At 46.8% G+C, this 26,476-nt stretch overlaps 2 protein-coding genes and 1 long non-coding RNA gene across 9 annotated transcripts in view; 2 read left to right on the forward strand and 1 right to left on the reverse strand.

Annotated features, from left to right (window-relative positions):
• Nucleotides 1-26,476, forward strand: part of LOC128412035 (zinc finger protein 420-like) — a 621,951-nt gene that overhangs the window by 158,059 nt on the left and 437,416 nt on the right. For 2 of the 7 annotated variants that reach the window (XM_053384848.1, XM_053384849.1), the window contains exons 2-5: nucleotides 15,524-16,016; nucleotides 16,195-16,276; nucleotides 17,084-17,166; nucleotides 17,877-18,003. In XM_053384848.1, the coding sequence (XP_053240823.1) occupies nucleotides 15,615-16,016; nucleotides 16,195-16,276; nucleotides 17,084-17,166; nucleotides 17,877-18,003 (694 nt within the window). In that variant the 5' untranslated portion in view covers nucleotides 15,524-15,614. Of the gene's footprint in view, nucleotides 1-4,418; nucleotides 6,297-15,523; nucleotides 16,017-16,194; nucleotides 16,277-17,083; nucleotides 17,167-17,876; nucleotides 18,004-26,476 lie in introns of those variants that run through there. The other 5 variants (XM_053384847.1, XM_053384850.1, XM_053384846.1 and 2 more) reach the window with 3 other exon arrangements.
• LOC128412195 (uncharacterized) overlaps nucleotides 1-26,476 on the reverse strand; it is a 60,610-nt gene that overhangs the window by 32,943 nt on the left and 1,191 nt on the right. The gene's annotated exons all lie outside the window — the stretch shown is intronic.
• LOC128412090 (zinc finger protein 345-like) lies at nucleotides 23,192-24,675 on the forward strand. Its single transcript, XM_053384938.1, has one exon. The coding sequence runs from the start codon at nucleotides 23,361-23,363 to the stop codon at nucleotides 24,366-24,368; it is 1,008 nt and encodes a 335-aa protein (XP_053240913.1). The 5' UTR covers nucleotides 23,192-23,360; the 3' UTR covers nucleotides 24,369-24,675.

Consider the following 26,476-nt stretch of genomic DNA (forward strand, 5'->3'; position numbering starts at 1 on the left):
CGGCGAAATGCTGCATAGATAGCTAGCAGTTCGCGGTCATACACCGTGTAGTTCTGCTCCGACTCGTTCAGCTTCCTCGAGAAAAAGGCGCACGGCCTCCAGTCTTGCTGGGTTACTGGCTGCAAAAGTACGGCTCCTATGGCCCGGTCTGACGCGTCGGTCTCTAGCCTCATGGGCTTCTCCAGATCCACGTGCAGGAGCTGCTCTTCCGACGTGAACGCTTTCTTCAGGCTTTCAAAGGATTGCTGGGCCCCTTCCGTCCAGACGAACTTCTTTTTGCTACTGAGACAGTCTGTGATGGGTGCTGTTAAATGGGCGAAGTTCTTGATGAACTTCCTGTAGAAGTTGCTGAACCCTAGGAACCTCTGCACGTCCTTCCGGGTCTTGGGGGCCTTCCATTCCAGTACCGCCTGCACCTTGCTGGGGTCCATAGCTAGGCCCTTGTCTGACAACTTGTACCCCAGAAACTCGACCTCCCTTGTGTGAAATTGGCATTTTTCCAGCTTGACCCACAACTGGTGCTTCTGCAGTCTCTTTAGCACTTCCCTGACGTCCTTGACATGTTGCTTCTCATTGTCAGAATAGATTAAGACGTCGTCCAAGAAGGCTACGCAGTTTTTGTACAGCAGGGACCCCAACACGTGGTGCATGAAAGCTTGAAAGCAGGCGGAGCCCGACTGTAATCCGAAGGGCATAACTAAGTACTTGAAGGCTCCTAGGGGGGTGAACATGGTGGTTTTCCATTCATCCCCCTCCCTCATCCTGATCAAATTGTATGCCCCCCTGAGGTCCAGCTTGGTAAAAATTTTCCCCTGCCTCACCCGTGTTAAAATGTCATCAATCCTGGGCATTGGGAAGGTCACTGGTTCTGACACCAGGTTGACGCCCCTGTAGTCCACAACGAGCCTGGGCTTATTAGTATCCTTTTTGTCCACAAAGAACACCGGACTGCCCCCCACCACCTTTGATTATCTTATGAAACCTCTTTTCAGGTTCTTGTCAATAAATTCCCGCAACTCCTGCATCTCCCTGTCCGACACGGCATACAGTTTACCCACTGGCAGCTGAGCCCTTGGGAGTAGGTTGATTTGGCAGTTAAAGGGCCTATGAGGGGGTAGTCTATCCGCCTCCTTCTCGCTGAAGACCTCCTGCAGGTCAGCATATTGGGGTGGCACCTTCCCTTTTGGCTCCACCGCCATTCCCGCCACCCTGGCCACTGTCATCCTTGGGGTTCCCCCCCCATGCAGTGCTCCAAGCAGTAAGCTGACCCAAAGGTGACTGTCCGCTGATGCCATGCCACTACTGGATCATGCAGTGACAGCCAGCTCATTCCCAGTATTATTGGGGGTCCTGACAGTGTGGCCACGTGAAAGGCAATAGTCTCTGTGTGCCTGGAAACCCTCATTCTCATTGGTGGGGTCTGGTGCGTCACCTCCCCTCCCAGAAGTTCCCGGCCGTCGATGGTGGTCACTTGCAAGGGAAAATCCAGAGGCAGCAGGTGGAGTTGGTGTTCTAGAGCGAAGCTCTTGCTGAAGAAACTGCAGGAACTGCCTGAATCCAGCAGCCCCTTCACCTTGACTGGGTGCCCATTTGGGAGTTCTAGCACCACTTCTATGGCTATCGCTGCCCTGGGAGGGTCTGGTTGGGGCACTTCTATTGGTTGTTGGCTTGGCTGCCGCCCCCGCTGATTGGCAGCCAAGCTTGGTCGTTTCCCTGGTCCTGATCCGTTTCCTCCTTCCCCTCACAGCCCACAGCTCCCACCATCCCTTGCCAGGCCTTTCTTTGAGGGCAGACCCTGGCAAAATGTCCTGGCCGTTGGCAGAGGAAACACTTCTTGTGGGTTTTTCAATCCTTTTCCCCCCTTTTGCGCCCTTCAGTGGTGTTTGAAACCTCGCGCGCGCGCGCGCCATCTATTTCCATTGACTCAGCCGGCTGGGGAGGCTGCCGCGGTATTTCAGGAATGCGGTAGTCATGGTAACGTTCCCCTCTCCCTTCGCTCTTCTCCTGCGCCCGCGCTTCCTGTCTCGCTCCAATCGCAAGCACAGCCTTGGTCAGCTGGTCCATCGACTGCGGGCGGGGCGCGTGGGAAAGCTCATCCTTGACCATTGGGAACAACCCCTCCTCAAATAACATCTGAATGGGTTCCGCATCCAGATTCCACCCAAGCCGGTGGATTAACATCGCAAAGCGCGACCAGTACTCTCTAACAGATTGGCTCCCCTGCTTGCACCCCATCAATTGCCGCCGAACCCCATTTTGCGCCACTTCGCTTGAAAACATTGCATCCATTGCCTGAAAAAATTTCCTGACGTCTTTCAAGGCGGCATTTTGCGTTGCCATTAGGGGCCTGATCCATTCCCGCGCCCCATTCTGCAGATGCCCCACAATGTAGGCCACCCTCTCCCCATCATCCGCAAAGTCATCATGCTGCAGTTCCAAAGCGTACTCTATTTCCGTTCGGAACGCATTGTAGTCTTGGGGCTTTCCCCCAAACTTGTGCACCAGCCCCGGTACCTTCCTTGCGATGGGGGTGGGTCTGACATTGGCATCCTGAGCCCTCTGTTCTTCCAGCCTCGCCGTCAGCAGAGCCACATGCTGTTCTAAATCTCGGTTCCTCTCCACCAGATTCTGCACTCCAGCTGCTCGCTCCATGGCGCCGGCTTCTCCTGTTTGACTCATTATGGTCCCCTGCCTGTCGCTGCGCACAAGCAACTTTCAGGGACTGACGGATTGCTGTAATGGCTTTAGGGGTTGCTTGTGCGTAAATAGCCACCGCTATGGGCTAGGTTGGCTGGTTAAACCATTTCTCGCTGGACAGCCATCCACTCCGTGGCTGTTCAGTTGCTGGCAGAATCCGTCAGTGGGCGTTTCTTAAACCTTTTTCAACATAAAAGCTGTTTGACGCCCAGTCTCCTCCTACTCTCCCTGCACGGAAGTCTTCTGTGCAGGGAGGGCGTGGGTAGCGGAGGACCTGTGCTCTCCCCGCTGGTGTCCGGTGAAGAGTCCCAGAGCCTGCTCTCTGCTTCCCCCATTGGCCCCCCTCTATCCCTGGTGTTGCGCTGATTTTCTTCCCCAACAGGAGACCTGCCTCTCTCCCTGCTTGGCCCCTCTCCAGCATCGCTTGGAGCCTTGCCTCCTCCTCCTCTAGTTCCGATGGCAGTTCCCTGACAGTCGGCTCCATAGATTTCTGATTGGGTTAAAGTGTGGGCTATTCCCAGGCCATTCCAGCAGTGAAATATGATTATCTTGAATGCACCTTTTGCACACAGCAGTAACATGGCATAGAGCTGAATCCTGTTGAAAATATATAAATGCTTTGGTATCTGGGAAAAGATCACCTTCAGTTTGGGCTCACATATTTCGTTTACGCATTTTTCCGCATTTATATTCCCATTAACTACGCAAATTCTGCCCACACCTTTTGCTGCGATACAACCCCAGATCATCACACTGTCTGGGTGTTTCACGGTCAGTGTAATGCAAGTAGGATGTAAATCTTATCTGATTCTTCTCCTCAGGTATTTCATGCCATCACTACCAAGCAAGGAGATTTGGGTCTCATCGCTCCAAATAACACCGCCCCATTGTTCCACTGCCCAGTTAACATGGGTTTCATCTTTTCAACCTTTGCTTGAGAGATAACAATGGCTTTTTCTTAGAATTCTAATTTAGACCAGTCCTTGCACTCAACTTCCCATTACATTGCGCCATGTCATCTTGTATACACCCAGATGATTTTCTTCTGTCATGTAGGCACAGTCTCTCCACTCGTCCATCGTCACTTTTGTAGTGACTGAGTCTCCTTATACCTCTTCAAAAATATAGAAAGGCCAACTTTGGTTAAGTTTTCCCCAATCTCTCTTCTAATTTCTTCATAACTGTAGCCTTGCTCACTTAATAGTACAATCTTACATCACTTTCTGGGGACCACTCAACTCCTTGTGCCATTTCTATAATTTTATTATGTCTTACACCCTCACTAAATGAAAGAACACAAAAAACCAACCAACTTGATAGCAATCACATAACACACTGACAAAAGTCTACCAAAAGCAAGTTGTGCTTCCTTTTTCTGGTTATTTGGCTATAACGTTTGATAGAATACGGGTAATTGAACAAATTTTGTTGGATTGCATTATTGATTGCATTTTTGATCGAATTATCTTTCCATTGATATATAATTTTATGACATTACTCCAAATGAAGTGGTGTTATAAGCCATCAAAACTCTGAAATACACTTTTTCCCAAGAGTCTTTCAAAATTTTGACCACTGCTTTATATAAACAAAGCAACATTCAACAACTCATCCGAATCTCATATTAAACAAACAACACAGGTAATGAACAGACACGCAACTCCCTTCAGTTCTTCTCCATTTGCTCCTGTGGCTCTAATCCCCTTTTCTCCCCAATGCAGATTGTGATGAATTGGAAATCGAGAACAAAGGTGACCATGAAAAAATGCCCAGAGAGGAGAAGCCACAAAAAAATTTGGAGTGTGGAGAAAGCTGCAGTCAGAGCTCCAATTCCACTTCCCATCAACAAAATCTCATTGGAAAGAAACTCTATCAGTGTATGGGATGTGGAAAGAGCTTCAATCATAGCTCCTCTCTCACTTGCCATCAAAGAATTCATACAGGGGAGAAACCCTATCAGTGTGTGGAATGTGGAAAGAGCTTCACTTATAGCTCCTCTCTCACTTCCCATCAAAGAATTCATACAGGGGAGAAACCCTATCAGTGTGTGGAATGTGGAAAGAGCTTCAGTCAGAGCTCCAAGCTCACTTCCCATCAAAGAATTCATACAGGGGAGAAACCCTATCAGTGTGTGGAATGTGGAAAGAGCTTCACTCACAGCCACAGTCTCACGTCCCATCAAAGAATTCATACAGGGGAGAAACCCTATCAGTGTGTGGAATGTGGAAAGAGCTTCACTGATAGCTCCACTCTCACTTCCCATCAAAGAATTCATACAGGGGAGAAACCCTATCAGTGTGTGGAATGTGGAAAGAGCTTCAGGAAGAGCTCCTCTCTCACTTCCCATCAAAGAATTCATACAGGGGAGAAACCCTATCAGTGTGTGGAATGTGGAAAGAGCTTCATTCAGAGCTCCTCTCTCACTTCCCATCAAAGAATTCATACAGGGGAGAAAACCTTTCAGTGCATGGAATGTGGAAAAAGCTTCAGTCAGAGCTCCTCTCTCACTTCCCATCAAAGAATTCATACAGGGGAGAAACCCTATCAGTGTGTGGAATGTGGAAAGAGCTTCAGTCAGATCTCCACTCTCACTTCCCATCGAAAATTTCATACAGGAGAGAAACCCTATCAGTGTGTGGAATGTGGAAAGAGCTTCAGTCAGAGCTCCTATCTCACTTCCCATCAAAGAATTCATACAGGGGAGAAACCCTATCAGTGTGCGGAATGTGGAAAAAGCTTCATTAGAAACTTCGAACTCACTTCCCATCAAAGAATTCATACAGGGGAGAAAGCATATCAGTGTGTGGAATGTGGAAAGAGCTTCACTCATAGCTCCTCTCTCACTTCCCATCAACGAATTCATACAGGGGAGAAACCCTATCAGTGTGTGGAATGTGGAAAGAGCTTCACATGTAGCTTCTCTCTCACTTACCATCAAAGAATTCATACAGGGGAGAAACCCTATCAGTGTGTGGAATGTGGAAAGAGCTTCACTCATAGCTCCTCTCTCACTTACCATCAAAGAATTCATACAGGGGAGAAACCCTATCAGTGTGTGGAATGTGGAAAGAGCTTCACATGTAGCTCCTCTCTCACTTACCATCAAAGAATTCATACAGGGGAGAAACCCTATCAGTGTGTGGAATGTGGAAAGAGCTTCACATGTAGCTCCTCTCTTACTTCCCATCACAGAAATCATACAGAGGAGAAACCCTATCAGTGTCTGGAATGTGGAAAGAGCTTCAGTCAGAGCTCCTATCTCACTTCCCATCAAATAATTCATACAGGGGAGAAACCTTATCGGTGTGTGGAATGTGGAAGAAGCTTCACTGTTAGCTCTAAACTCACTTCCCACCAAAGAATCCATACAAAGGTCGGAAAAGCCATTATACAGCTTTAGGAGCCAGGCAGATCCGCACCTTTTTAACCAGGCCTTTTTCTTATTGACATTTAATGCTATTTTAACACGTGATGTTTTGTGTTTTTATGTTGTGTTTTTATGTTCTAAGCATTCTGAGACTTGTGGGTGTAGGGAATACAGCCACTCTTAAATTCCTAGGGGTCTTTGCCCCCCATAAAATATATGTGTTTGCTTGGTACAGTTACCGTATTTTTCGCCCCATAAGACGCACCGCCCTATAGGACGCACCTAGGTTTTTTTGGGGGGGGAAATAAAGAAAAAAAATTATTTCCCCCCCAGGCACGGGGCTGGCCCGGGGGAAGCCTGAGCTTCCCCCGACCCCAGCCCCCAGAAGAGCCTGCTATCCGCAAGTCTAGGGAGCCACGCCGGTCTCCCCAGGCTTGCGGACAGCTGTGCGAAGCCTGGGCACGCTGAGGCTTCCTAATTAGGATTAGGATGCTGTAAAAGCGGCACCCTCTGGAGACAGGCTTTCAACCCCTGAAACGCCACCTCTGCCTCCTTGTCCCAAGAGAATGGTGTCTTGGGGCACAGCAGTCGGGTCAGCGGGGTCGCGTGGTGAGCATAGTCCACAATGAAGGTCCAGTAATAGTTGACGAACCCCAGGAACCGCTGTAGGTCCTTGCGCTTCTGGGGTGCCGCCCACTCCTGAACTGCTGCCACCTTCCTGGGATCCATCTGCACCCCATCAGGGGGAGAGTTGGTGACCGATGAAGTCCACCGACCGCTGGTGAAACTTTCACTTGCTGAGCTTAGCATACAGCCGTTGCTCTCGCAAGCGCTGCAACATGGACCGGACATGACCCTCATGGCAAGTTGGGTCGTTGGAGTAAATGAGAATGTCATCTAAGTACACCACCACGTACTTGTCTAGCAAGACCTGGAACACGTGGTTGATGTACCGTTGGAACACGGCAGGCGCATTGCACAACCCGAAAGGCATTACCAGGTATTCGAACAGCCCATACCGTGTCCCAAATGCTGTCTTCCACTCATCCCCGGCTCGGATCCTAATCAAATTGTAGGCTCCCCGAAGGTGCAGCTTGGTGAACATCTGCGCCCTTTGCGCCCGCTCCAGCAACTCTGCAATAAGGGGCAAGGGATACTGGTCTGGGATGGTAATCTTATACAGGGTCCGGTAATCATGGCAGGGACGAAGCTCACCACACTTCTTAACGAAGAGTACTGGAGTGGCGGTGGGCGAGGTAGAGGGCCAAATGAACCCGCACTCCAGGTTCTTGCGACGGAAGTCCTACAAGGCTTAGCGCTCTGGCTCTGCAAGGCAGTACAGGTGGCTCGCAGGCAGGGTCACTCTGGGCTGGAGGTCTATGCCGCAGTCGAAAGACCAATGAGGCGGCAGCTGGTCTGCCCCATGTTCCTCAGACACTTCTTGGTAGTCCTGGTAAACAGCGGGGAGCGTTGACGCAGCTTCCCCCGTGGGGGCGGCCACTAGCATCTCAGACCGAGCATGGGGACACGGGTCTGGGAAGCGCACAGTCTGATTGACCCAGTCGTTCTGAACATTGTGAGACTCCAGCCAGTCCATCCCTAGCACCAGGGGAAACCGGGGCATGGTGGCAATGTCCAAGGTGCGCACCTCCCGGTGCTGCTGGTGACACAGGACCAAGGGCTGAGTCTCCTGAGTAAAGGCACCCGAGCGCAGGAGCTGTCCGTCAATTGCCTCCACCTGTACCTGTTCTGGCTTGTCCTGGAGTGGCACCTGATGATGGGCGGCGAAGGCAGAGTCCATATAGGAGCGAGTTGCCCCTGAATCTACCAGAGCGTGGGTGAGAATCCAGCACCCACCAGGGGATATAGACGCACCAGAACTATGAGGTGTTGCAATTCCACCGGTGAGGGCCCATCATGCGATGTTTGGGACCGCAGGTAGCCTGGGCCATCGGCTACTGGGGTTGGCCATTTCCCTGTGGCTGGCGTTTTCTCAGGACAAGATTGGGCATAGTGTCCACTTCTGCCGCAGTAGAGACACAGGTTCCCCTCCAGACTCCGAGTCTTCTCCGAGGGAGAGAAGTGAGTCCGCGCTCCCCCAAGCTGCATTGGCTCCTCCAGTGACTTGGCTGTGGCCGTGGAACTGCTGGGAAGGACTGGAGCCGGGAGCCGGGAGTGCTGGAGGCCCTGAGCCTGGCGACCGAGGATATATATACTGCATGGACTTGCTGTGGACTGACCACACAAGTGCCTTCTGCTATCCGGAGAGCAGAATAAACTCTTTCTTTGAATCAACCTCGGTGTCATTTGACTTCCTTCCTCCCTTCCGGGAGCAACACAGACCCCACAAGTCGGTAAAGTCCAATAAGGCTACAGTCCTGTGGGTTACCCGAGAGGCGAGGTCCAAGTCCAGTCCGTGGTCAAAGGTGCAACGTGGAGGCAATCTGTTGTAGCTGAAGCTGGGTGCAGGGCAGGGAGTTGGGTGAAGTCAGAAACAGGCTTGCAAGCAGGGAGCCAGGACGGGTCAGGAGCTCAGGCAGGAACTAGCAACCAGCAACGTTGCTCCCACAACTTGGGACTGGGGCTTGCCGGCTTTTATCTGCCCTGAGGCATAGGGCGTCCCCGATCCTCTGGTGACTTGCCTCTCTATCCCTGAGCCTCTGCAGCTCAGGAGTGGCTGGAGGGTTACCGGACCCAGAGGCAACCTCAGCTTCCTCTGAGTGGAGCACCTGCAGGCAATGGGCCCTCCATCACCTCAGGAGCCAGAGCAGACTCAGCTGGTGCCTGCACCTGAGGATCCAGCACAGGTGAGGACCCTTCAGGCTCATGCCCCAGCCCTGGCTCAGCTGGTTCTGGAGGCGGGGAATCCTGCGCAGGCTGGGATCCCTCAGGTTCAGCATCCAAATCCGAATCCCAGGCCATCACACCTTGTCAACAATGTGGAATTGTGGTAGTCCCCAATTTGGACTTTATGAACATATGTGGAACAGAAACTAGCAGACATTTGATCTTTATGAATGAACTGATTTATTAGAACTTCCATCTATATTAGTGCACTTTATGTGTTGTTTATGCACAAGATAAACATTTGATATTGTGGTAAGAATAGATAGAAGAGTATTGTTTATGTGAATGCACAGCCGGTTACGTCTTGTGTGTTTGTCCATTCCAGGAACGGCATTCCTGACCCAGATGTTCACAGGAAGTTCCTAAGATGATTCCCCTTTCAAACAGGATAGTGAATCTAGGCCAGTAGGGTCCTCCTCTCGTTTTTTTTTATATAAATATTTATTCGAATTTTCAATTTTATAGAGACAAAAAAGAAAAAGAAAATTTTTTTAAAAAAACAAATCAATTTCAATATCAATTTTCAATAACATATTTCTTTGACTTCCTCATACCTCCACTTCTTGTTTTCTAGTTCAAATTGTTTATCCATCAAATCCTAATCTCTTAACATTCCTTTAACTAACACCTTATTTTCCAATCAACTTTTTAAATTTTATAACTTAAACAATATTTATCCCAGTTCTTTTTATCATTACAGCTAGAGACCACATAAATTCAATCCAGCATCTTTCAAAGTTCATTAATTTTGCAATATTTCTGTAAATAGTCCTTAAATTTCTTCCAATCTTCTTCTGCCGACTCTTCTCCCTGGTCGCGGATTCTGCCGGTCATTTCTGCCAGTCCCATACAGTCAATCAACTTCATCTGCCATTCTTCCAGAGTGGGTAGATCTTGCGTCTTCCAGTGCTTTGCTATAAGTATTCTTGCTGCCGTTGTAGCATACATAAAAAACGTTCTGTCCTTCTTTGGCACCAAATGGCCGACTATGCCCAAGAGAAAAGCCTCTGGTTTCTTCAAGAAGGTATAATTAAATACCTTTTTCATTTCATTATAAATCATTTCCCAGAAAGCCTTAATCTTTGGGCACGTCCACCAAAGGTGAAAGAATGTACCTTCAACCTCCTTACATTTCCAACATTTATTATCAGGCAAATGATATATTTTTGCAAGCTTGACTGGTGTCATGTACCACCTGTATATCATTTTCATAATATTCTCTCTTAGGGCATTACATGCCGTAAATTTCATACCGGTGGTCCACAACTGTTCCCAGTCAGCAAACATAATGTTATGTCCAACATCTTGTGCCCATTTAATCATAGCTGACTTAACCGTTTCATCCTGTGTATTCCATTTCAGCAGCAAGTTATACATTTTTGACATGATCTTAGTTTTGGGTTCTAGCACTTCTGTTTCTAATTTAGATTTTTCCACCTGGAAGCCAATTTTCTTGTCCAAATTGTAGGCCTCCATTATCTGAAAATAATGAAGCCAATCTTGCACTTTGTTTTTTAGTTTCTCAAAGCTCTGCAATTTCAGTCTATCTCCTTCTTGTTCCAAAATTTCCCAATATTTCGGCCATTTGGCCTCCATATTGAGCTTTTTCTGGGCTTTCGCTTCCATTGGTGACAACCACCTTGGTGTCTTATTTTCCAATAAATCCTTGTATCTGATCCAAACATTAAACAAAGATCTCCTAACAATATGATTTTTAAATGCTTTATGTGCTTTAACCTTGTCATACCACAAATATGCATGCCATCCAAAAACGTTGTTAAAACCTTCTAAATCCAAAATGTCTATGTTTTCAAGAAGCAGCCAATCTTTCAACCAGCAGAATGCTGCTGATTCATAGTAAAGTTTGAAGTCTGGCAGGGCAAATCCACCCCTTTCTTTTACATCAGTTAAAATCTTATATTTTATCCTGGGCTTCTTGCCCTGCCAGACAAATTTAGAAATGTCTTTCTGCCACTTCTTAAAACAATCCATCTTGTCCACAATTTGCAATGTTTGAAACAAAAACAACATTTTAGGCAATACATTCATCTTTATAGCTGCAATTCGACTCATCAAGGAAAGCTTCAAATTTGACCATATTTCAAGATCTTTTTTCACTTCTAACCAGCATTTCTCATAGTTATTTTTAAATAAATTCCCATATTTAGCTGTCATATTAATCCCCAGATATTTCACTTTCTTCACCACAGTCAAACCTGTTTCATTCTGAAATTTCTCTTTTTCAAACAATGTTAAGTTTTTCTCTAAAACCTTAGTTTTGGACTTATTCAGTTTAAATCCTGCCACCTGACCAAATTCTTGAATTAATTCTAAAACTCTTTTGGTACTAGATTCTGGCTCCTGTAACGTCAAAACTAGGTCATCTGCAAATGCTCTCAATTTATACTGTTTGGCTCCGACCTGTATGCCTTTAACCAGCCGGTCCTTTCAATCATATTCAGCAAAACCTCCAGGACCGATATAAAAAGTAAAGGGGAGATTGGGCACCCTTGTCTTGTCCCTTTTTCTATCTTAAATTGTTCCGTAACCGCATTATTTACAATTAGTTTAGCCTTTTGTTCAGAGTATATTGCACTCATACCATTTTCAAAGCCTTGGCCTACCCCCATACCCTGTAAGTTCTTTTTCATAAAACTCCAAGAAATGTCAAAGGCTTTCTCCGCGTCCACAAATATCAAAACAGCTTTAGTGTTTATGTTCACATCCAACTTTTCCAAAATGTCAATTACATTCCTCAAGTTATCAGATATATGTCTTCCCAGTAGAAAGCCCGCTTGGTCCTTATGTATCTCTTCAATCAATACTCTTTTCAGTCTCTTGGCCAAAATATCAGCAAAAATTTTGTAATCCACATTTAATAAGGATATGGGACGGTAGTTTTTAAGTTGAGTCTCAGTAGGGTCCTCCTCTCCGGCAGACGGACAACCCCTTCCCCAAAGCCCCTCCCTCCCCCACTTCCCCACTACTCACCAGGATGGCTTTGGTCGTCTCCTGCTTGGAGCAGTTCTGGGTTCAGAGCCCCCTGAGCTGAGCTGCTTGGCAGTTCTGAATCACCTCCGGCAGGTATAGCTGATCTTCCTCCAGCAGATGAAAGGCAAAAGTCAGTCTGTCAGTTCCTCACGAAGGGAGAGCTTCTCCACATCCGAGAGTGCAGAGTGGGGGGCAAGAGGGCAGGTCTGAGTCCCTGCTCTGGTTCTCCCCAATACTCACCCCTGGGGGAGGGATGTGCAACTGCAGCACATCTGCAAAGAAAAGGACGTGGGGACAGGTGAGTCCGTCCCTGAGCACCTGGCAAGGCTATTCCTAGATTTTTCTCCTGGATTCCAAGTCCTACGGCAGGGGAGGAGGGACATCCCAAGCCTTGGGGGCCATTCCTGGCCTCCTTCAACCAGAATGTGGCTCCCCAGGCCAGGGGTAGGCAAACGAAGGCCTGGGGGCCGGATGTGGCCCAATCGTCTTCTCAATCCAGCCCACGGACGATTCGGGAATCAGTGTGTTTTTAGATGAGTAGAATGTGTCTTTTTATTTAAAATGCCTCTCTGGGTTATTTGTGGGGTATAGGAATTGGTTCATCCCCCCAGAAAATATATAGTCTGGCCCCCCACATGGTCTGAGGGACGGTGGACTGGCCCACTGCTGAAAAAGGTTGCTGACCCCTGCCCCAGGCTAACAAGATGGTCAATCTCCGGTTCCACTCCACCCTTTTAAAATTGAAATATCAAAACAGATCCCAGCTTTCAGAGCATGTAAACCACATGAGTGGAAAGACCACTGCTCCATGCACAGAAACAGGACTATACTTCCTTCTCTCACCTTTAAAGTAAACCTCTAAGTAACAAAACCGAATTGACCCAAGCCTGCCTTCCTCCGTCAACCTCAACTTCGCTCTTCAAGCCAAAAGGCAACACTTCCCCGTCCCCAGGTGAAAACACCTGGCCTTTCATTGGTAGAGCCGCCACAACACCAGTGGCGTTTCCCTCACGGGGATTGACTGAGCGGGCAGCAAGATGCTTTCAGCTTCAGACACTTGGCGGGTTCTGAAATGGTCATGCAGGCCAGATTCACGATGCTGACGGGCTGGATTCGGCCCGCGGGACATAGTTTGAGGACCCCTGGTCTACACTGACTGGCAGCAGCTCCCCAGAGTTTCAGGCAGGGATTTCGTCCGGCCCTTGCAGGAGATGTCAGGAGTTGACCCCGGGACATTCTGCATGCCAAGCAGGTGCTCTAGGGCTCCCCATATTTCCCTGCACTTTCAACGTTATACTATTAGCAACCGTGGAGATTCCACCTGCCTCTTTCGAAAGGAGAACACTCACCTGATCAATAGTAATAGTAGTAGTAGTACTACTACTAATAATAATAACAATAATAATTTATACCCCACCCATCTGGCTGGGTTTCCCAGCCACTCTGGGCGTCTTCCAACAATATATTAAAATACAATAGTCCATCAAATATTAAAAGCTTCCCTAAACATAACAACAACCATCCATTTTTAGTCCTTTGAATTAGCAATTAAGCATTTCTGGAAAGGGAAATGGCATACTTTTGTTGCGTGCATAAGAAAGTATTACTCATTTATGATGAGATTGGGATTTATGTATTTTGAACTTCGCTGGGTTCCTCCTTGGCAGCCAGTGCGATTGTTTCAGCAGGGCTAGAACTCAGGACCCGCTGCCTTGAGGGACATCTAAGAGCAGTTGGGCAGGGAAAGGTCTCCCTTGGGAGGTGGTGGACTCTCCTTCCTTGGAGGTTTCTGAGCAGAGATCGGACGGCCATCTGCCATGGATGCTTCAGCTGAGATTCCTGCATTGCTGGGGGTGGGACTGGATGACCCAGGGATCAGGGCCGTATCCAGCAAGAGAGGTGGTGGAGGTGGACCAGGCGCATAGGCGCCTGCCCAAAAAATTGGCTTTAAAACGGATCCATAAATATGCCAATCCATCTATGGGTGTGGGGGGGGAGAGGGGGGTGGCCCCCGAAGAGAAGCTGCTCTGGTCCAGCCAGGAGGGAAAGTGGAGGGTGGAGGGAGCACATTGGGGGGGGGGGAGGCAGTTGCACAGGCTCCAGGCTCCGCCCCAGTTGCTCCCCGTCTCTGGACCTCCACTCCCCCCCCCTTTCTGCGCTCCAGAAATTCAAGCCGAATTGAGAGACCCTTCGCGAGCCGGGATCTGTTCAGGGGCGCAGCGTGTCGGTCAGGTTGTGCAAAGGGAGGAAGGGCTGAGCTGGGGGGACTCGGCACTGCAAGGGTTAAAGGGAACCGAGCTGCCTTCCTAGAGAGGACAGGAAGCAAGGGGGGGCAGGTCCTCCAGAGCCAAGGCCCCTCCCTCCCCAGTCCTTTTCTTGCTTGGGTGTCTCTCCAGGGATCTGGTGAGTCTCCTCTCCCTCTGGGATCTGGTGGGGGTCCCAGGGCTGCAGCAGGGGAGGATGCTGGGGGGCCTGATCTGCTCCTGCAGGGGGGGGACCCCAAGTCAGGGAGGAGAGGGTCCTGCCAGGGAGGGGCCAGGTCTGCAGCGCTCTCCTTCCTGCAGATCAGAGGATCCCAAACTCATTTGACCCTCCGCCCCCACTTCAGAAAAATGGCTCCCCCGAAATCTCCCTTCTTCAAACAAAGAAGTCCCTGGGACTTTAACTCTGTGTGACATCGCTCAGCGTCATTGCACAACAGAGGAAACATCTGCAAATGGTTTTCCAAAGCTGGACGAGGAGGTGGACACTAGCCCCCCCCCAAAAAAAAACCCCACGGGGAGGGAGGAAGGAAAGGTGGGAGAGAAAGGCCAGGGATAAAGAGAGGGATCCCAGCCCAGAGTCTGGCTGCTGCATTGGGGACCAGTTTCCCAGTGTCTCCCAGGGCAGCTCCCCATGGAGGCCACTGCAGCAATCCCCTCGCACCCAGAGCATGGCATCCCAGGACCACATCCTCTCTGCCCCAAAGGGATTGTTGATGGCAAAGCAGCCGGAAATGGGCGCTGCTACTCACTGAGCCTCCAGGGACCTGGGCATCCATGGCTGTGGGGGGGGGGGTTAAGCTCTCTAATAAAATAATAATAATAAATTAGCTGCCTAAATTTCAAGGGAGATGTATTTGGCTCTGCCCACTTGGCCCTCACAGCAAAGAAAAAGAGACCCCACCCCAGGGGTCTGCCTGGAGAGCGGCAGAGAGTCCAAGTGCAAGAAAAGGAGACAGAAGCAGGGCAGTGGGGGTAGGGGGAGAGCAACTCCTGAGGACCCCCGGATGAGGACCCCCACTAGAGCCAAGCATCCATTTTTCAAAAGATACAAATGACTCCCTTGTCAGTCAGTTCTGACTTCATGCATTGACTGGAAGGCAGGAGCAACCAGGCTGATTCACCTCACAGAAATCCCTTCAGTTGCTTCCACATTTTGCATTGCAATCTTCCTTCTAGGAGGGCTAGAGGCGTGCTTTCTCCTTCTCTTTCTCCTCTTTTTAAAGAAGATATCTCATGGTTTGGGCTGTGGTGCCATCCAGCCCTGGTACCTGGCAAGACACATCCATGCTTCCTTACAGATTCTGTTGTTTCTTCTGACCTACAAATTCTGTAACAGAACAATGTATTTGCTTTGTAGGATTTGCTAGAGCTTCTCATTCAGACAGACAGAACTTGGCAGAAGACCAAAAGGTTCCTTCCGATCTCTCAGAGGCTTCCTGAGAGCACAGATGGATGAGCAAGACTCAGCTGGCCCTGAATCAGGAAGAGGCCATGCCATCCAAACTGGGAGCAGTGGGGGATTCTGGGAAAACTCTGTGCAGAAGATCCTGGTTGAGGAGGACACCCTCCGCTCAGAGGTGCAGAGCCAGCAGGTGAGGCAGTTCTGCTGCCAGGAGGCCAAAGGAGCCCGAGAGGTTTGCAGCCGACTCCACCACCTTTGCCACCAGTGGCTGAAGCCAGAAAGGCACACGAAAGCTGAGATGCTGGACCTGGTGATCTTGGAGCAGTTCCTGGCTGTCCTTCCACCGGAGATGGAGAGCTGGGTGAGGGAATGCGGAGCAGAGACCAGTTCCCAGGCGGTGGCCCTGGCTGAAGGTTTCCTCCTGAGTCAGGCAGAGGACAGAAAGCAGGTGAGAGAGACTTTCCTCTGGATACTCCCAAGGGGCTCCAAACAGGACAGAGAACATCCCATAATGATCTGCTGATGGTCCATCTTTTTCCTGGGGAGGCATCCATGGAATAAGATTTCACACCCTTACAGTTTTCTCGCCATTCATTCTCTGTTTTGAATCCTTGTTTCTTTTTCAGGGAAAGGATCATTTTGTAGAAATGGACCTGGATTCCTGTGAGGCAGAGAGGCCTCCGTTGGACACCAGAGAGAGGCCACTGGGTAAGGAGGAAGGTGGGTTTTCTCCGTTTGGTCTTGTTCTGTTGGTTTTCCAACTCATCTGAGGGTTCTTTTCATCTTGTTTTGGGGAGAACAGTTGGGAAAAAGCGTGCAGAGGAAGGGAGAAGTATTTCTGCACAACTAACATATGAAATGGGCACAAACGTCCAAATGCTCTCAGCAGGTGTGGCTACCTTTGAAGGTGACCCGGAAACTGCAATTAATCCAGAATGCGGCAGCTAGACTGGTGACTGGGAGCGGCTGACAAGATCACATAACACCGGTTCTGAGAGATCTGCATTGGCTCCCAGTATGTTTCTGAGCACAATTCAAAGTGTTGGTGCTGACCTTTAAAGCCCTAAATGGCCTCGGTCCAGTATATCTGAAGGACGTCTCCACCCCCATCGTTCTGCCCGGACACTGAGGTCCAGCCGCTGAGGCACTTCTGGAGGTTCCCTCATTGCGAGAAGTGAGGGTACAGGGAACCAGACAGAGGGCCTTCTCGGTAGTGGCGCCCGCCCTGTGGAACACCCTCCCTTCAGATGTGAAGGAAATAAGCAGCTATCTTCTCTTTAAAAGACATCTGAAGGCAGCCCTGTTCAGGGAAGTTTTTAATATTTAACACTGTACTGCTTTTAACACTTGATTGGAAGCCGCCCAGAGTGATTGGGGAGACTCAGCCAGATTGGCGGGGTATAAATTATTATTATTATTATTATGAAAGGCCCATCTGAAGTTAGAGATGCCCTATTTCACCTGTGAGAGAAGCAGGCACTCCTGGCATCCTGCTTACCTTTTTTTCTTTTGCAGGAGACAGAATGATGCCGGCAAAACCTCCTGGTCCATCTTTTCATGGGAGCAGAAGGGAAGCAGCAGCTGTGGAACCAGATCAGGTCAGAGGAAGCTGCCTTGTGGGGACAGAGCCCGAGGGATGGAGCAATGGAGGAGCAAAGGCAGGCTGCACAATGGTGCACTATTTGATCCCTTGCCAGAAACCCCAGAGAGGAGGGGCTTGGAAAGCTGTCGGGAGTCGGGGGCCTTTACTCTCAGCAGCGGCTTTTGTGGAAGAAGAGGCTCAGGGAATGAGCTGCTGTTCTCATTAGGCCTGAAACTCAGCCAAGTCTGTGAATATCGTGTTCTTGCTGATAAAGAGTTAATTGCAGCTGTGAACTGTGGGATTTCCTGCCCAGATAACTCATACCAGTCTTCTGAATGTTGCCAGCAGGATTCATTTGTAGTTACTGCTTTATTTCTACATTGACCATGGACTGCTAAAATAGGCTTCTAAGCTTTGGAGAAACCATAACCAGCAGTGGCCAGGATTCCCCTAGCCAGCCCCATCAGCAGCACAAAGAGAACTGCCCTCCACTCCTCCCCTTGACGTTCCCTCCCCAGAACAGTGCATGGGGAGAGTAGAGGGGGCAATAAAATAAATGCCTAATAAAATAATTCCTTTGCTAAAAGAAGCTCCCATTATTAAAGTGGGAAGTAAAAGAATCACTTAAAAAACACACAGCAATTAAGAGGAAGGAAACAACAGAGCATTGTGTAGCAGATCATATTTCTGCTGTCTCAGAGGAGTACATTTCCCTTTTTCTTTTAGGGTCCAGTGTGCTTTGAAGATGTCGCTGTTCGTTTCACGGACGAGGAGTGGGCGTTGCTGGATCCTGACCAGAGAGGTCTGCATAAGGATGTCATGGAGGAGAATCGTGGGATCGTGGCCTCTCTTGGTAAGGCTCCCTGTGGGATCGTCCTATCTGCCTGGAAATTCAAAAAATATGTCTATAGACCAACCTCACATATTTTCACAGAGCTCAACAGAGCCCCCTATAACACCTGGGAACCTAACACCCCCACAATAAACAATAAATTACAGTTTTCTCTTTGAACAATCTTCCTCAGATTATTCCTTTTTCTACCACGATTGGGCTGGTCTCAACTGCCCAGGCCATCTTCAATGTCAGCTTCAGAATTGTTAGGAAAGATAAGTAGCTTCAGGTTTTCTGTTTTTGTTTTTGCTCCTGTCAGTCTTGGGTTGACCAAAGAGACGACTGACATTGGAGATGGAGGGGATGCCATGACTGGGCCAAACAAAATCCATGCCAGAGAAGAGCTAGGCTTATTGAATTTCAGGTAGAAGTAGCAGTGGTGGTGGTGGTGATGATGATGATGATGATGATGATGATGATGATACAGTGGTATCTCGGTTTACAAACTTTCCAGAACAGGACTGTTCTTAAATCAAGGTACCACTGTAGTAATAATAATAATTTTTGTTTATACCCTGCGCATCTGGAAACCTTTTGTGAAAAGTGTATTTCTGAGGTTTGATGGCTCATAACACCACTTTTGTGTGGAGTAATACCATAAAATTATATAGCAATGGAAAGATAATTTAATGAAGAATGTAATGCAATGAATTTTATGAAGGAGTATTTATTAGAACAGCAGTCATAAAGAAAAAATGTGAAACCATTGGTAACCTTTAGCTTTAATTACGGCCTTACAATGCCTTCCCATGAAGTGAACCAAGTTTTTAGTTCTGCAGCTGTAATAATGGGAAACCAAGACTGAATAATGTTAATTGGGCTTTATTGCTGGGTTGCTTCTGACTAACAAGTTTCTTTAGTCGGCTCCAAAGATTTCTGATTGGGTTAAAGTGTGGGCTATTCAGTATGGACTAAAGTGTGGGCTATTCAGGATGCCATCAATATGCTGACGACACCCAACTCTATCTGTTGATGGATGGCCATCCTGACTCGGCCCCAGACACACTGACCAGATGTTTGGAAGCTGTGGCTGGATGGGTACGTGGGAGCCGGTTGAAGCTAAATCCTTCGAAGACAGAGGTCCTGTGGTTGGGACGGGACGATATGGGATTGGGGGGGCAACTCCCATCTCTTGCGGGGGCGCAATTAGTGCCAGCACCGTCTGTTAAGAGTTTGGGTGTAATCTTCGACACCTCCCTTTCCATGGAGGAGCAGATTGCAGCTATAACAAAGGCGGCATTTTTCCATCTTTGCCAAGCTAAGCAGTTGGCTCCTTACCTCTCTCGCCCTGACCTAGCCACTGTGATCCACGCGACGGTCACCTCCAGACTGGATTATTGTAACTCACTCTATGTGGGGCTGCCCTTGCGACTGACCCAGAAACTCCAGCGGGTGCAGAATGCTGCGGCGAGACTCCTTACGGGGTCCTCGCTGCGAGATCACATTCACCTGGTGCTATACCAGCTGCACTGGCTCCCGGTGGAGTACAGGATCAGGTTTAAGGTGCTGGTTTTAACCTTTAAAGCCCTATACGGCCTAGGACCCTCGTACCTACGGGACCGCCTCTCCTGGTATGTCCCACAGAGAAACTTACGGTCTTCAAATAAAAACATCTTGAAGGTCCCAGGCCACAGAGAGGTTAGGCTGGCTTCAACTAGAGCCAGGGCTTTTTCGGCTGTGGCTTCGATCTGGTGGAAGAGACTAGGTCACAAGAGACTAGGGCCCTGCAGGACTGACATCTTTCCGCAGGGCCTGCAAGACAGAGCTGTTCCACCAGGCCTTTGGCCAGGGCACGGCCTGACTCCCTCCTTCGGCAATCTTCACGGAGCTCTGGCCCAATGGTTGCCATTGGTTTGATTTGAATTAATTTTATAATGAATGATTTTAGAGTGTTGTGTTGTACTGTTGTACTGTTTTATTGTTGTTAGCTGCCCTGAGCCCGGCTTCGGCTGGGGAGGGCGGGATATAAATAAAATTTATTATTATTATTATTATTATTATTCCCAGGCCATTCCAGCAGTGAAATATCATTATCTTGAATGTACCTTTTGCACACAGCAGCAACATGACATAGAGCTGAATCCTGCTGAAAATATATAAATGCTTCGGTATCTGGGAAAATATCACCTGCGGAACACTTCAGTTTGGGCTCACGTATTTCGTTTATGCATTTTCCCGCATTTATATTCCCATTAATGACGCAAATTCTGCCCACACCTTTTGCTGCCATACAACCCCAGATCATCACACTGTCTGGGTGTTTCACAGTCGGTGTAATGCAAGTAGGATGTAAATCTTCTCTGATTCTTCTCCTCTTCTCCGATTAAAGAAACTTGTGTATTCCATGCCATCACTACCAAGCAAGGTAGTGTCCTTTTTTTAAAAAAATAAAGTTTTTTATTTATACAACAAGAGAAAAAAAACACAAATACCAAATTACACACAAATTACAAAAATAACCATAGACACATAATTTTCTTAGCAAACAATAAAACATCTATTGGTCTTAACACTAAAGACAAAACCTCCCGTCTATTCCATATTTCAAATTCATATTATTTATTGCCAATACACACTTTCATCATAATTAAACTTACTCTTAATAAATCTAATTTCTTATATCTACCTTGGAACTATTACTGAAGTTCCTCGAATGCTGCGACAGAATTTAAACTACTATATTTATTTTTCAGATATTCTTTGAAAACCTCCCATTTTGAAACAAATTCCTGTTTTGATTTATTCTTTATTTTTTCTGATAAACCATCTAATTCGGCATATTCTGTCAGCTTTTGGATCCAATCTTGTATAGAGGGGATTTCATTACTCTTCCATTTTGCTGCGATCAAAACTCTTGCTGCCGCCGTCGCATATAAAAAGATACTCTTCCTCTTTTGTGGAATATCCAAATCTGTTATTCCCAGGAGGTAGGCCTCTGGTTTTTTATTGAAAGAGATCTTTAGCATTTTTTGCAGTTCTGCATGTATACTCTCCCAGAATACCTGTATTTTCCTACATATCCACCACATATGGTAGAATGTTCCTGAGTCTCCACATCTCCAACAATTACTTGACACAGTTTTATACATTTTTGAAAGTTTCCATGGTGTTAGATACCATCGATGTTGCATTTTTTGAAAGTTCTCTCTAATCGTGTAACAGTTTGTGAATTTCCAATTGATCTTCCATAAATTTTCCCATTGGGCCATGGTTATTGAATGGCCAAAATCCTGGGACCACCTCACCATTGCCACTGTTACCTCCTCCTCCTTGACTGTCCAGTCAAGGAGGAGTCGATAAGTTTTGGAAAGAGTTTTTCTTTTAGAATTTACAAGATCAGATTCGAATCGGGACATTTCTGTTGAGAACCCCTTTTGTTTGTCAGATTTAAATTTTTCAAATAACTGATGGTATTGGAACCAGTCTGAAATGTGTTCTCTTATTTCCTCAAAGTTTTTTAATTTTATTTGGTTATCTTCATTTTTTAGAAGTATTTTATATGTTGGCCAGCTTTCCTGAGTATTTTTCCGTTTTACTGCTATGGCTTCTATTGGAGAAGTCTACCACGGGACTTTAGGCTCCATCAGGTCTTTATATTTTTCCCATACAGCAAAGAGTGACTTTCTTATTATATGGTTGGTAAAATTTTTATGAATTTTCGCTTTTCCATATATCAGGTAGGCGTGCCATCCCCAACGATTGTCAAAACCTTCCAGGTCCAGGAGATCCGGATCCTGCAACGTGCACCAATCCTTTTAGCCAGGTGAAACAGGCTGCCTCGTAGTAAAGTTTTAGGTCGGGTAGGGAAAAGCCTCCTCTCTCTTTTATGTCTATTAAGATCAGGTGTTTAATCCTAGGTTTCTTCCCTTCCCACAGGAATTTGGAAATTTCTCTTTGCCATATCTTGAGACAACCTGTCAAGTAAGGTAGTGTCCCATTGTCCCGCTGTCCAGTTAACATGGGTTTAATCTTTTCAACCTTTGCTTGAGAGATAACAATGGCTTTTTCCTTAGAATTCTAACATTTAGATCAGTCCTTGCACTCAACTTCCCATTACATTGTGCCATGTCATCTTGTATACACCCAGATGATTTTCTTCTGTCATGTAGGGACAGTCTCTTCACTCGTCCATCGTCACTTGCCTTTGTACACATACCCTGCCTTATCAAGTCTGATTTTGTAGTGACTGAGTCTCCTTATACCTCTTCAAAAATATAGAAAGGCCAACTTTGGTTAAGTTTTCCCCAATCTCTCTTCTAATTTCTCCATAACTGTAGCCTTCTTCACTTAATAGTACAATCTTACTCACTTTCTGGAGACCAGTCAACTCTTTGTGCCATTTCTATAATTTTATTATGTTTTACACCCTCACTAAATGTAAGAACACACAAAACCAACTAACTTGATAGCAGTCACATAACACACTGACAAAAGTCAACCTAAGCAAGTTGTGCTTTCTTTTTCTGGTTATTTGGCTATAATTTTGATAGAATACGGGTAATTGAACAAACTTTGTTGGATTGCAATCTCGATTGCATTCTTGATCGAATTATCTTTCCACTGATATATAATTTTATGACATTACTCCAAATGAAGTGGTGTTATGAGCCAGCAAACCTCTGAAATACACTTTTTTCCAAAAGTCTTCCACAATTTTGACCACTACTTTATATCAAACAAAGCAACATTCAACAACTCATCAGAATCTCATAATAAATATGTTGGTTAATGACAAAAAATACAGGTAATGAACACACACCCAACTCCCTTCAGTTCTTTTCCATTTGTTCCTGAGGCTCTAATCCCTTTTTGTCTCCATTGCAGATTGTGATGAATTGGAAATTGAGAGCAAAGGTGACAACGAAAAATTCCCCAGAGAGGAGAAGCCACACAAAAATTTGGAGTGTGGAGAAAGCTGCAGTCAGAGCTCCCATTCCACTTCCCATCAACAAAATCTCATTGAAAAGAAACTCTATCAGTGCAAGGAATGTGGAAAGAGCTTCACTCATAGCTCCTCTCTCACTTATCATCAAAGAATTCATACAGGGGGAAAACCCTATCAGTGTGTGGAATGTGGAAAGAGCTACAGGAAGAGCTCCTCTCTCACATCCCATCAAAGAATTCATACAGGAGAGAAACCCTATCAGTGCCTGAAATGTGGAAAGAGCTTCAATACGAGCTCCTATCTCAGTTCCCATTGAAGAATTCATAGAGGGGAGAAACCCTATCAGTGTGTGGAATGTGGAAAGAGCTTCAGTTACAGCCACAGTCTCACTTCCCATCAAAGAATTCATACAGGGGAAAAACCCTATCAGTGCATGGAATGTGGAAAGAGCTTCAGGAAGAGCTCCCATCTCACCTCCCATCAAAGAATTCATACAGGGGAGAAGCCCTATCAGTGTGTGGAATGTGGAAAAAGCTTCAATAGTAACTCCAATCTCACTTCCCATCAGAGACTTCATATAGGGGAGAAACCCTATCAGTGCATGGAATGTGGAAAGAGCTTCAGTCAGAGCTCCCATCTCACTTCCCATCAAAGAATTCATACAGGGGAGAAACCATATCAGTGTGTGGAATGTGGAAAGAGCTTCACTGAAAGCTCCTCTCTCACTTCCCATCACAGAATTCATACAGGGGAGAAGCCCTATCAGTGTGTGGAATGTGGAAAGAGCTTCAGTCAGAGATCCCATCTCACTTCCCATCACAGAATTCATACAGGGGAGAAACCGTATCAGTGTGTGGAATGTGGAAAGAGCTTCAGTCATAGTGCCCATCTCACTTCCCATCAAAGAATTCACACATGGGAAAAACCCTATCAGTGCGTAGAATGTGGAAAGCGCTTCAGTCAGAGCTCCGATCTCACTAAGCATCAAAGAATTCATACAAGGGAGAAACCCTATCAGTGTGTGGAATGTGGAAAGAGCTTCAATCAGAGCTCCCATCTCACTTCCCATTACAGAATTCATACAGGGGAGAAGCCCTATCAGTGTGTGGAATGTGGAAAGAGCTTCACATGTAGCTCCTCTCTCACTTCCCATCAAAGAATTCATACAGGGGAGAAGCCCTATCAGTGCGTGGAATGTGGAAAGAGCTTCACTGATAGCTCCAATCTCACTTCCCATCACAGAATTCATACAGGGGAGAAGCCCTATCAGTGTGTGGAATGTGGAAAGAGCTTCACATGTAGCTCCTCTCTCACTTCCCATCAAAGAATTCATACAGGGGAGAAGCCCTATCAGTGTGTGGAATGTGGAAAGAGCTTCACTCATAGCTCCCATCTCACTTCCCATCACAGAATTCATACAGGAGAGAAGCCCTATCAGTGAATGGAATGTGAAAAGAGCTTCACTGTTAGCTCTAAACTCACTTCCCACCAAGGAATCCATACATAGGTTGGAAAAACCATTATACAGCTTTAGGAGCCAGGCAAATCCGCACCTTTTTAACCAGGCCTTTTTCTTATTGACATCTAATGCTATTTTAACATGTGATGTTTTGTGTTTTTATGTTGTGTTTTTATGTTCTAAGCATTCCGAGACATGTGGGTGTAGGGAATACAGCCACTCTTAAATTCCTAGGGGTCTTTGCCCCCCCCCATAAAATATTTGAGGAGGCCACCCTCCAGGTTTTCTTTGTGTTTTTTTCAAATGCAACATTTTATTCTTCTGCTACTTGCCATACAATTTCACTTTCAATTTGCCCTTTTAAGAATTTTTTAAAAACCGCACAAAGGTCATGAGGAAAACAAAATACAAGAAAATACAAACGTGGACAGGTCCCATCTTTGCAGGCCAAACGCAAAAGTTGCTTTGAAGGAGGCTTTCCCACACTTGGGTCCCCAGCAGCTCCCGGACTACAGTTCCCATCATCCCTCCCCATTGCTCCTTCCAGCTAGGGATGATGGGAGTTCTAGTCCAAAAACAGCTGGAGACCCAAGTTTCCTTTAAAGGGAAAGTAGGCTGGCCCTGTGATTCCCTCTGCTGGCCAAAAGCACTGCCCCAGCATCTGAACCACCCCCAGTACTCCCAATTGGAATTAATAGAGCGCAAAACTGAAGTTTGATTGGCACTTCAACCTCTAGGGAGCTTCTAGGTGCTCTCTGCGCCACCTAGAGTACCCACAGAATTGTGGCTTCTACTGGCAACACACACAGGAGAACAAATGAAAGACAAACACAATGAGCAAGAAAAAACCTGGAAAGGGCCATACCAAGTGGACATCCGGTGTGAAGAGGTCACTTTCCCCACTGCTGAACAATGCCACAGGTAGAGGAGATGGAATGCTAGAAGTGTTCTCCGGGGCAAGGGGAGCTGCTGAGAAATTGAACTACGGGTGCAAAATATTACTTTTTTAAAAAGTCGCTGCCATTATAGACATTGCCATTCAAAGTGTGCATGCATCATGTGATTGATAGTGCAAGGCGGGACTTACCTGGCCCCCCACCAATATTTTATTCAAGTCGGCACCACTGGGTCGGGTGGTTTACAGATTAAATAAATACATAAATGACCTCCCTTTGCAAATATTCCAGCTTGTCTATATCCTCATTTATTCTTCTTTAAAATATATTTGCCCATCATCTGAAGATTTTACATTATAAGCATACAGGATGAAAGCATGGCTTTCTCAAAAACAAGACAAGCCAGAGAAATCTCTTCTTTTCTTTTTTTGGATGGAGTTACAAACTTTGTTGATCAGGGGCCTGCTGTGGAAATAGTGCATCTCGATTTCAGCAAGGCTTTTGACAGAGTCCTCTGTGATATTTATGTGAGGAAGCTGGTAAAATGTGGGCTGAATGAGGTATATGTCTTAGGACATCAAACTGGGAAAGAGGATTTTAAACTGACTGAAGAGGTTTTATGCCCTTCGGAATTTGGTCTCTTAAATCTACCCCTTCGCCTTCAAAATGAGACTGAATAAGGTAACTGTTAGGTGGATTTGACTGACCGAACCCAAAGAGAACTCCTTCATGGTTCCTCCTCATCCTGGGGAAAAGTGACCAGAGGGGAGCTGCAGGGTCTTGATAAATGACATGGATGAAGGAACTGAGGGGATGCTCATCACATTTGCAGATGACACCAAACGGATCATAATGGCATCCTCTCTTCTTCAGCAACTGACAGGGAGACAAAGAACAGTGCAAAAGCACAGCAGAGCGAAAGAGATAAGACTGACTTCTGTTCTTACACTTCCCAAGCCTAGGAAAGTAAACAGGGGCATGTGACATACTAGCCACATATCCAGCAATGGGAGGAGTGAATTGCTAACACACCACACATGATTGCAGGTGATATAAGGGGGAAAACCTGCTCCTTTTTCCTTATGGGGTACCCAAGGGCCCATATACAGTCCTTTTGTAGGTTCTCTATCGGTAGGAGAAAATAACAGAGACCAACCAAAGAATATTGAGAAGCAAAGCAGCTAGTAAGCCTGT

Source organism: Podarcis raffonei, chromosome 4 (genome assembly GCF_027172205.1).
Source record: "Podarcis raffonei isolate rPodRaf1 chromosome 4, rPodRaf1.pri, whole genome shotgun sequence".
In the NCBI taxonomy this organism is placed as follows: Eukaryota; Metazoa; Chordata; class Lepidosauria; order Squamata; family Lacertidae; genus Podarcis; species Podarcis raffonei.